The sequence below is a fragment of the Pseudonaja textilis genome, chromosome Z (assembly GCF_049901715.1).
Source record: "Pseudonaja textilis isolate UNSWEBS1 chromosome Z, rPseTex1.2, whole genome shotgun sequence".
Taxonomy (NCBI): Eukaryota; Metazoa; Chordata; class Lepidosauria; order Squamata; family Elapidae; genus Pseudonaja; species Pseudonaja textilis.
Genome location: NC_142008.1, coordinates 89,229,342 through 89,241,407, shown reverse-complemented (window position 1 = coordinate 89,241,407; position 12,066 = coordinate 89,229,342). Strand labels below are relative to the sequence as shown.

General features: G+C 38.2%; 1 protein-coding gene across 4 annotated transcripts in view; it reads right to left on the bottom strand.

Moving 5' to 3' along the window:
• Positions 1-12,066, bottom strand: part of ZNF385C (zinc finger protein 385C) — a 261,764-nt gene that overhangs the window by 92,643 nt on the left and 157,055 nt on the right. For 2 of the 4 annotated variants that reach the window (XM_087916252.1, XM_087916253.1), the window contains exon 1: positions 11,253-11,854. The exons of the other annotated variants lie outside the window; for them this stretch is intronic. In XM_087916252.1, the coding sequence (XP_087772378.1) occupies positions 11,253-11,262 (10 nt within the window). In that variant the 5' untranslated portion in view covers positions 11,263-11,854. Of the gene's footprint in view, positions 1-11,252; positions 11,855-12,066 lie in introns of those variants that run through there. 4 annotated transcript variants of the gene reach the window in all.

Sequence of the window (12,066 nt, the reverse complement as noted above, 5' to 3'; positions counted from 1 at the left end):
AAATATTTGGAGCTCTGGAGCAGGATGTCATCAGTATGCTGATGATACCCAGCTCTACTGATCTTTATCAGCCACCTGCATGGAGGAAAAGACTACCCTTGAACATTGCCTTATCTCAATAATGAGCTAGTTTGGGAAGAACAAGCTGAAATTGAGGTGAAACTTGTTTAGACAGGGTTTACTTCCCCAGAAAGAACAAACTTGCAGTTGGGATGCTTCTTGACCCACAGTTATCAGTGAATTAGCAGGTGATAATTCTGGCAAATTCTTTGCACAGCTAGTGCATGTGTCCTAACTCCAATCTTTCCTAATTTGATCAGACTTTACACCAATTATCTATACTTTGATTTACCTTAACTGTTGGAAACTAGTCTATATGGTGCTATATTTGAGAAGTGTCCAGAAATTGTGAAAAAAACATGTACATTACCGGTACTCCATAATACTTGTATACTAATAATTTGCTTTGGCTAATAATTGCTTACTAAGCACAACTTAAACTGCTGGTATTAATCTTTAAATCCTGAAATGGCTTAGGGTTTGGCTGAAGGAACATTTCTCCCGCTATGAATCTGCCCAATTGCTTAGCAGGATAAATAATTTTAAACATGCCTTTGCTGCTAGAAGCTTGGTTACCTGTATATTGGTAAGTACTTTGAGATGTACAGTATTTTAAAACTATTTGAGAAAATGGTAAAAATTAACACATTGCCAAACATTCAGCAATAAAACAATCTTAATCATACAGAATTTGTTTTCTGTTTAATTTTTCTGGGAACACTCTAAAATTTCAGATTGTCTTCTTTTGGAGGAAATATGATTATTCCCAGGAAACCTATTAAAATCTAAAATTCTTGATGTTAAACATTAAGAAGCAAACTTCACTGATTAATGTTCTACTCTCAACTTCATAAAGAGAAAACTCTGGAAATTCTTGAAGCAATGGAATAATGCCCCAGGTTTTGAAAGAAATTTATGTCCAGTGATAAACCGCACAGTTCTAAAACTTTCAACATACACTGGAACCAGCAGATCAAACTTCTGATTTATCTCTGCTGAAGAATGTGGCTCTGTGACAAGTATATAATGTGAAGCACATCAGAACAGAGGAACAAGTTTAATCTTGACCTGTGGGGCAGAGAAGCTCAGAAATTCAAAAGGAGAAAATTGTCCAATTCAAGCTTTGCCTTTACTAGGTCCTGCAGCAATATTGGTCTTTATGTGCACAGATTTGTTTTTGTGAGGAACAGGAAGACAAAGAATAATAGACTGCTCATAAGAAAATAAAGGACTATCCCATTCTTTTGAGGGCCAGTGATCAAGGACACAATTCTAAGCCAGGAAGAGTTTAATCTGTAAATTATAACCTTCTCAAATTGTTACAGCCAAGAGATACTAGACAGAAAGAAGACAAAAGACAGGTAGATTAAACTGAAATTTTGAATGACATATACAAACTACTTCAAACAAATCAAACAAGGCTTTTATATCAGACTGTTAGAAGTTGAAAGGAATACTAGTAACAGCCAATAATACTAGATCCCACTACTCAGATCCTCTGATCTTTATTTTGTTAACTAAGTAAAACTGTCCATATTGAAATTGTTACCAGCTAAATTCTTCCTCCAGGGATTTATTTATATTAATACTGCCCCAGGGATTTATTTATTTACATTCATATTATTTAATTTATAGATCACCCAACTTCACTCTCAAACACTTTTTTTGAGAATGCCTCATTAAGAAGCTAACATGACCAACCAGAAACTCAATATTTCCAATAAATATTATCTTTGGGTGTCTAAGTAAAGCCCACACTGGTGTTATTCATTAAATTAAATATACCCATCAGTATTAAAATGTAGGATCTGGTCCATCTTGAGTGTTCAGAATGAGAAATGATTAAATGAACATACAAATCCCAATATAAAACAGTAACATGAAACTCTGATGCAATTAATCGTTCCCAAGGTCTTTGGTAATTTATCCTGAGACTCCCTCAATTGGCTCTCATATACATACCTATACACAAAGATAAAGACAAAATTACCTTTTCTTGTTTGCTTAGGCACAAAAAGACAATCATTCTTCCAAGTAGTATTTACATGTCGAAACATTCCAGAAATTTAGGCATTTCAGATAAGAGCGATTACAAAAATAACAGAGTCTTATGGCACCTTCAAGACTAACACATATATAAACTAATACGTTGAATAAAATTTTGCAAAGGAATAGAATTCATTAAAATATTAATTATTATGCTATTCTCAGCTGCATGTATGAACATCAAGTGTATAAAATGCACAAATATAAATAACAGCTTGAATGACAAGTTTTCCTTCTGCACTAGTATCTTTTTAATGGATGATCACTTGAGGATTATTGCCAGCCTCCAGATATGCTGAAACTAAATTCCCAGCAATATAAGCCAAGCCATGTTGGCTGGTTAAGTCAGGAATTTTGGTTCCAACACAACCCGATGACAAGCTGAAAAAAACCTGCTTTATGGCCATTAAAACAGAACTGAAACATGTTTCCTAACAGAAATAGTCACATATGCTCCTACTAATAGTCCCATATCTGTGTTTTTGGGTCATGCTGAAAAGCTGGAGGAACTGTTGGTTTTAAGACATGCTAATGTTAACGCAAGAAGAAGGGGTTGGTGAACTAAACTTTTCCCAGCTAACAGCAGAGAAAAACCTTTTGCTTTCTGCGGTGTCCCAGAATGCAGGGAGTCAGATTCCCAAATGTCTGAGCACGAACATCACCATCTTTCATGAAAAGATTCAGGGAGAATATACCCAAGTTGATGTCATGCGTTCAGACCCAAAGTCTTTTTGATCTTAACATTTATTTCTCTATTTGAATTATGGGCAATTTTTTATGTGTCACAAGAGTGAAAGGAATTGTCTCCCTCTCTTCTCAGTTTTAAAATCCACAAAGCTGTGTCCACATACAGGATGTAAAACTGGAACTCTCTATACCAGGGCTAATAAATGGCACTCACATGACTTCTATTTCAACAAAAGTCCTTGTTGCCATTGTTCTCAAAGAATCTGGAAGACCAACAGAAAGAGAAGATAAGGGAAAAATGGAGGTGAGGCAGACAGATCTCTTCACTGTAAATCTGGCCCACACTACAACAAGGAAGGAAAAAAATTAAACATTTCTTTTGCTCTAACTGTTCAACTTAGAATTTACTTCAAATTGCAGCTCTGGCCCCAACCCAAAGAAATGAAAGACTCCAAATTACGTGATTTACTAAAATAGCTCAAATGTGGTTGCTATGTGGAATAAGCATTTTAAAGATACTTTTAATATTTATCCTGGATGTTTACCCTATAGCTCCAGAGGCTAAGTGCTTATGCCTTCAGGACTTGGGGGCAGCATTTAACCTTTTCCATTTTTACTACAAGGGAATGGGAAAACTATTAAAAATATGAATGATATTAATTGCACTTACTTAGATTTAATTATTTTTTTTTCTTTTTACATCAAAGCAAATTAATTTTTGGTTTTGTCCTCTCTCACTCTTTGGAGGAAGTTCTTTGATATGTCAACCTAAATCAAGTGTACTCAGTGAGCAAAGAAGTCTAAAAAATTTATGTACTTTTGGAGCAGATAGACTCCATAAGACTACCATACAACTAAGCAAAAATACATTATTCAGCCTTTGGTAATCTAAACTTAAAGCAATCCAATATCAATCACCTATTTAAGTCATGCTAGGCAGATTCAGAAGGGTTAAAGCACAGGGTTACCAATTTCGAAAGAGTTTGCAACTGCTCTCTCTCTCTCTCTCTCTCTCTGTATATATAAAAATAAAGACTTGGGCAAAAAAATAGGACAAGTTTAAAATTAGTAACGAATTTCCTATAGATGTAAGGAACAAAATAACGAAGAAAATCTAATCTTACTTTTCTATCTTTGTTCCTTTTATCTTGTGTTATTTCCTTTAAAATATTTTTAACAATTGGTAAATTGCCCAGAGTTGTATGGCATATAAATTTTAACAATAAGTAATAAATAAAATAATAAACATAAAACTAATAAAAAAAGAAACCATGGACTAGTTAGCATCTGAAAGAAACGCAAATGACTGTCCACAAATAAGGAACGGTAAAATAAAATAGCAACAATGGCACATTGGAAGATCTGCAGGAAATATAATTTGCCTGCAAGCAGGAACAAGTAAAACCACCAAATAGTTGAAGTAACAGAAAATGAAGAAACTAAAGTGCTCTGGGACTTTAGAATTCACACAGACAAGCACCTGCCACATAACACTCCAGACTTAATAACTGGATAAAAAAGACAAAAAGTCTAGGTAATGGCCATGGCAGTACCTGAAGATAGCAGAAGAAAAAGAAAAGGAGAAAACAAATATAGCAGAAGCACAATGGCTGTGATAAAAGAAAGCTAAGAAAGTTCCAATAGTAATTAATGCTTTGGGTTGGATCCCAAAACATCTGGGCACCACTTGACAAAACCACCATCAGTCAATTGCAAAAGGCAGCTTTATTGGAACAGCTTACACCATGCGACTTACTGTTGTAATAATATATGAATAATGTCATACTCTGGATGCAATCTGCTAAGAAGTCTTGGATGGTAGGCAGGGGTGGTATTCAGCAGGTTCTGACCAGTTCTGGAGAATCGGTAGTGGAAATTTTGAGTAGTTTGGAGAACCAGCAAATACCACCTCTGACTGACTCTGCCCCCCCATCTATTCTCTGCCTCCTGAGTCCCAGCTGATCGGCTGGGTCTTCTTTTGTTGCCCTGCACAGGAGAATGGAGCTGGAAAGCAGGTTAGTGGGGTGGGGAGGGAATGGAATTTTGCAGTAACCTTCCTCCAAGAGTGGGGAGGGAATGGAAATTTTGTACTATCCTTCCCCTGGACTGGGGTGGGAATGGAGATTTTACAGTATCCTTCCCCTGCCATGCCCATCAAGCCATGCTCACCAAGCCACGCCCACAGAACCGGTAATAAAAAAATTTGAATCCCACCACTGATGGTAGGGCCTTTTCTGTCATGGCACCATCCTCTGGAATACCATCCCTCTAGAGAATAGATTGGTTCCATCTCTGTTGGTCTTTCAAAACCCTGAGAATGTGGTTCTGTGCTTGAGTTTGAGACCCCAAGTGTGGAGACGGAGCTCAGGTCTTGTTTATGCTCAGTGTTTCATCATCACTTACATATGTTTTCCAGATACTGTTTTATATTTTTTTGTATATGCTTTTTATCATTTTAATATTGTCTTCTGTCTAAAGTTAAGTATTTGAGATGGGTAACTACCTAAATCTATTAAATGAAATAAGAAGAGATTTATAATTTTGATTTAGGATATGGTGTGAATCTAGTCACTGCAATTTCTAAACACTATTTATGACGCATCATCTCAATAGACAGCAGTATCTTAGAAACTAAGCAAAATGAGACATGGTTAATATGTGGTTGGGAAACTAGCAGACAATTCCAAGATTATAGGAAAGAAATAATAAAATATAACCAAGAACAAGGCAATGACAAACTGCTTTCTTATCACTGATAGGAAAACTGGATAGATGTGTCATCAAGAGTAGAATTTAACAATGGTGTCTTTTCTGTATATATGGCTCAGTAGGATTTTTGAATCCAGATAATTATAATTTGTTTAGCAAACCATGGTTAGCTCAACAAGAATATCCAATTTTTGGCTGCAGCAGGGTTATAAGTACCATATATACTCGAGTATAAGTCGACCCGAATATAAGCCACCTAATTTTGCCTCAAAAAACTGGGAAAACTTATTGACTCGAGTATAAGCCAAGTTTTTCAGCACATTTTTTGTGCTGAAAAAACCCCCCTCGGCTTATACTCAAGTGAGATTCCCTCTGAAAAAAAAAATGGTTTGGAGCTCCGGATCCGGGCAGCCGCTTCCCTGCTTCCGTGTTTTCTTTGCAACTTGTAAGCATGGGGGTAATCGGAAGCAGAAAAGTTCTTGCATGAGGATATATTGTTTTTCTTTATTTAACTGTTTTTAGGGGGGAAAGACCCACGTCATGTGAGAATGCTCAGACCACGAAATCTATCCGCCTGAAAATAAGTGTGTGTGTGGGGATTTTAACAGAGGGAAGACATGGGGAGAAGGCAAAAGCGTGCGGAAGATCCTTCAGGGAAACTGAGGGGAGGACTCATCCTTGGTCCAGATGAGCCCCCTTCCCGCCCCTAAGGAAGCAGAGGCAGCCAGCAAGGGCAGGCAAGCCCGCTTCTCAGACTCCGCCCGTCCTGGCTCCCACCCACCCACCCAAAGCCACAAGTCCCCAATCGCGCAGCCCAGAATCGCCCTCCCCCTCAGGGGCAGCAGCAACGCCACGGTGTTTCCTGAAACAAGAAGCTCCGCGTGCAATGAAAGCACCCTGGCTCTAGGCTCAGAAAACAGCGAGCTGAGGTGGCCGTTTCCTCAGCCCTAGCTGCTTTCAGTCCGCTCGGGAGGAGGAGGAGGAGGAGGTGGTGGCAGCGGCTCGCGTTGTTTTCTGCGATCTCAGAAAACAGCGCGAGCCGCTGCCACCACCTCGTCCTCCCCCTCCTCCCCCGGCGGACTGAAAGCAGCTAGGGCTGAGGAAACGAAGCCACCTCAGCTCGCGTTGTTTTCTGAGCCTAGAGCCAGGGCGCTTTCATTGCACGCGGAGCTTCTTGTTTCAGGAAACACCGGCGTCATTGCTGCCTCCTGAGGGAGGGCGATTCTGGGCTGCGCGATTGGGGGACTTTGTGGCTTTGGGTGGGTGGGTGAGAGAGGACAGATGGAGTCCACGGCGGGGCTTGCCTGCCCTTGCTGGCTGCCTCTGCTTCCTTAGGGCGGGGAAGGGGCTCATCTGGACCAAGGATGAGTCTCCCCTCAGTTTCCTGAAGGATCTTCCGTCGCTTTTGCCTTCTCCCTATGTCTTCCCTCTGTTAAAATCCCCCACACACACACACACACTTATTTTCAGGCGGATAGATTTCGTGTCTGAGCATTTCACATGACGGTGGATTTCCCCTAAAAAAACAGTTAAATAAAGAAAAACAATACATCCTCATGCAAGAACTTTTCTGCTTCCGATTACCCCATGCTTACAAGTTGCAAAGGAAACACGGAAGCAGGGAAGCGGCTGCCCAGCTCCGGAGCTCCACACCATTTTTTTTTCAGAGGGAATCTGACTTCGAGTATAAGCCGAGGGTTTTTTTTTTCAGCACAAAAAATGTGCTGAAAAACTCGGCTTATACTCGAGTATATATGGTACTTTTGATCTTACTGAAGTTAGTTTCTGTGCACAGAATGATACCTTCCTGAAAATAACCCATATTGAGCTAACCAGGCTATTATTGAGGAGGCTGATAATTGGAAACTTGACAAGTTGCCAAATATTAAAACAGGTGTACTTGGAAGAATGAACTGGAGTTAACTGGATGATTACTTGAAGGAATCAATTTGAGTGAAATAAGGACAGCTGCAGGAATGCAGGAATAGAGATACAATATTGCCTACTGCATTCTCGACCCCACCTTTTTTCAGTTTTTGTATGGTTACCATTGTACATGAATACAATTATGCGATACAGTTCCCTGCACCATGCACACATACGCACGCACACACAAACTGAGAAAATGCAGGGGTCGAGAATGCAGTAGGTAGCATTGTACCTTTGCCTGATACTTTGATTCCTGCTTTCTTGCAGCTGTCCATATTTCACCCAAATCATTTCCTTGGCCAATGAGAAAAAGCTTATTGTGCAAGAACACTTTCACCCCCATAAAGTCTGATTGTAACCAATTTGATGTGAAATACATATATATCACTAGGCTGCTAAAAAAAAAATCTCTAGATTGATAAGATCATTTATTTTCCTTTCAGACTTGTAGGATTGCTAGTTTAATTTGAATGTATCTTGTTTATTATTAGGTTAATTTTGCTGAAGGAAGGAAGTTGTTGCCTTAGAAAACTGCATATTTTTTTAAAAAGGGGTGGTGGTCAATTATTAAGTCAACACATTTATTTTGCAAAGCACATGTATACATTCACAACTCTATGATGCATCCATGATGCTAACCTAGAGCTGATATGATTAAAGATACTATTTTATCTATGTTGCTCTTTTGTCAGATTATGTACATTTTATATACATTTGTTTAACTATGTCATTGTACCAATGTCAATGCTTGCTGCTCCTTCCACTGTTTTCTTTGAATTTTTTCTACAACATGGATGATTCTAAATATGGATGAAGCACTGATACAAGGATGTCAGAATGGTTTTCTAGGATACATCCATCCTTCTTTTATTTTTTTAGAATATGAACTATATCACATTATAATTTTTTTTCTTTGAACATGTCAGAATACAAATACCACGTCTAGGGAATGGAAAACTAGGTGCATACTACTGCATCTTTGCTTGGGTACCAGCCAGATACATACAGAGAGAAGAGATATACATTCCATGGCTGGCTTGTTGAAAGCAGCTTCTCCTACAGTATTATTCTAACTACAATTTTGCCTTTAGCAGAAAAGATCAATGGATAAATCTCATAGCTCATGAAAACTGCTAAACCGTTTTAGTTTTAAAATTTTATAGAAAATTACGTCTATGTATTTTAACATGATTGTTTTGTTCCAATGGCAACTTGCCGTTAAATATCTGCATACCACAAATGAAACTTTCTGAATAATATTGCGATCATTGCAAAATATTTTTTAATCTAAGACTATTTAGAAAAAAAGGTATTCTTATTTTTGGTTTTGCTAAAGAAAGAAGCATGCCTTTGTCTGCACCTAATCTATTCTTAATTAAAATAAATAAATAAATAAATTGCAGTATTTTTTTCCTAGGATATGCTTCTTTACAAGAAGAACAAGAGAAAGCTAAATACAACAGAAACAAATATTTCCAGATGCATCACTCCTGAATTGGATATACATTCCAGAAATATGAGAAAAGACCATTTTATGTCAGAAGGGGATAGGAAGGATACATAATATTTTGGATTATTAAAGAAAATATTAAAGCCATCCATGTGAGACAACTGATGTGCTACACCGCTGCTTGTGAAAAATTCTGCTGTCTGAGGGACCCAAATGAAGATCACACATTCTTAGACCACACATTCTTATAAAATATAACTTGCCCAATCTGGGTTGAAGATGTCCTTAATAATATAAAATTACCACAAGCAGAGAAAAGATTGGGGAAGAATAATTGTTTTGTATTGTTTTCCCTGTACAACAACAATACACTATGCACAAACTGTCTAGCTATCTTTCAAACCTTCATAGAAATAGCAAGGAATTGGATTGAAATTTTACAATTTCTTCACAGCAATGAAAGGAATTCTTGGCCCATAGCCTACGAAACTATCCCGTCCATCCATAAATGTGTGTGTGTGTGTGCGTGTGTTTCTTGAATATATTGTTTCAGATGGACTTACATAGTCACAGAAGACTGAAGAAGGAAAAACGGAATTTGAGACTTCAAACTATTTTATCATGATTTGCCTTCACTGGCTGAATTTCCTTCCAGACTGCTTTTGTACGTCTGCGCCCAGGCACGTAGGAATGTACATTTATACCCAGAAATTATGGGGGACTATCATTTCATTCCAAGCCAAATAATCAGTACATTATTCTAATCACCATCACCAAAATACCCCAGACTCTGCCCACAAAAGAATCAGGAGTAGATACTGCAGAATCCTCCTCATACAGTATGCAGAAAAAACACGGGCGCAAAGGATAGTTAAGGTTGCCAGCTTTTCTTTTGATTTCTCTAGCACAGCAGTCTATCTTAGTCAGACAAAAGCCCCACAAATGGTACTTGTAATCAAGGTTTGAAAAGACTAGAACATACAATTCCTTTACAAAAGAGGGTTTCGAAAAAAGAGTTCATCAAAAGTGACCCAACCCATTCCGTTTCATGAGAAAAAACTGGCCTGTCATTAAATGGAGGGAAATAGAGAGAAAATTCCTATGCTTTTTAGTCTAGAATGTCTCTTTTTTTAAAAAAATCTGTACTGAAAAAAAACACACCAAATATTTTAAAAATATTCTTTGGGATGTTTTACCCTAAATTTGCTATATTTTAGAAAGAATTGTTTATTTCTAATTTTTATCTGGATGTAAAATATTGGCTATTCTTTTGATTTATAAGCAATATAAAACAGTGTTCACTAAAAGAGCACTTTAAATTAATTTTCTATACATTCTGTAAAGTATAAATACATTTTTTTTTCGGTTCTACTTTTTTAAAAAACAAATAGTCTGTTTCCACTGTTATCATGTTCCAGCTCAAGGCCCAGGAAAGTAAGAAGGCAATGATTAAGTCAGAGAAACGGGGAATGAAAATAGGGAACTCCAAAAGAAAAAAAAGAAAAAAGGAAAGGAAAGAATAATAAAAATTTAAGGTTTATAAAATGGATACAAAAGATACCATTCAAATCCTGACAACCACAGCCCAGCAAAATTGAAACACCTACACTCTTGTGCATCAAAATTACAAGTTGACTTTTTCAATAGATCTAATCATGTCAAATATTCTTGCAAATATTTTCACCTATACTTGAATTAAGCCTTTTAAGTTTGCCAGTGATTTTTCTGGGTTCTGTCCAACTGCATTTTAAGAAATGCTGGAACATTTACGAAACTGATACAAGACTGCTGAATCCAATCAAAAGTCAACTTGATTTCGCTCTCAATATGTAATACACAGCTGCATGAACTGCATAAAAAGGAGGTTCAGGGCAGACATACATTTTTGGGGTATCCAAACCTTAGATTAAATAAAATATTCCTTTTCTCAGCAACAGTCCGTTTTGTCCCTCTTTTGCTTCGGCTGCTTAAGCAGATACTTTGATTTAATAGCAGGTTTAACTACAACAAACCCAGCTTTGAGAATGATGAAAGAGCCCTTTCTTCTGCATATTTAGTGACATATTGTTTATCGGATGCCACCTGCACCTTTATACAAATACTTCTGCCAGGATCAAATAGTACCAGCTTAGTCTTTCAGCAAGATTGCAAAGCAGGTGAAAATGTCTATGCCTTCTCAGACTACGAAGCCTCTACATCATACACAGACACACATGGGGGAGTAAAAGATTGCTCATTGAAATGAAAGTGATGCTGATTCCCCATCCAGAGAGGGTGGGGGTGGGGTGGGGGTGGAGAAAGAGGCATATGCACATTTAATCCAAAGGGCACAAAAGCAGAAGGCAATGAAAGTAAGTTGTGTAGCACTCACCTAGAATCATAGCGATGGAGCTGGCGTCTCTCCAGAGCTGGCTACTTCTTCGTATTTGCCCAAACACTGGTGAGTGCAAAAGAGCTCTTGCCTCTTTGAAAGCTCTGCGCTGTGCTACAGCCAGCCTGTACTACACCACCGGCCACTACCTCCCCCCTGAGCTGATACACTTACACCTCAATTAAAAGCTTAATGCTCCACTGATCAATGCCCTGAAGGAGGTAACAGCAACCATGCTTCCCCAGTCACTGGCCCAAGCAGGACAGATGGAAAAATTAGCCTCCGCAACTGCTCTCAGCAGAGGATGGCAAAAAAGGAGGGGGGCTGGAAAGAGGAGAGGGAGAAAGAAGAGACCACCCGTTTTGCTTTTCAAAAGCTAAAGAACACATAATCCCACTAAAACAAACCCTGGCTAAGTGCTTCCATGAGCAAATAAACTTTCAGCTGACAGCCTCACTCCCACCCCTACTTCCAAAAAATATCTCACATGACCTTGTTATTATTTAACATTCCCAGGCACCTTTCTATGTGAACATTTAACTGGATGCTGACTACTCCCTCTTGATGCTTTTTTTCATCGCTCACCTCAACTGTGCTTTTGATTCACTGGTCCAAATGTCATGTGATAGCTGGCGTAATATTTCTTTTGAGCCATGGGGTTGATTAAGAGATTGTGGGCAGGCAACACAATCTGAAACCTACCAATCTCCAAATGGAATATTGTGAATGGGAAAACTGACCCCCAAGGTTTCCAAATAGGAATAGGATACAACTAAGGAATTTACTTTGCTTCTGGTTATACACTTTATTGCTT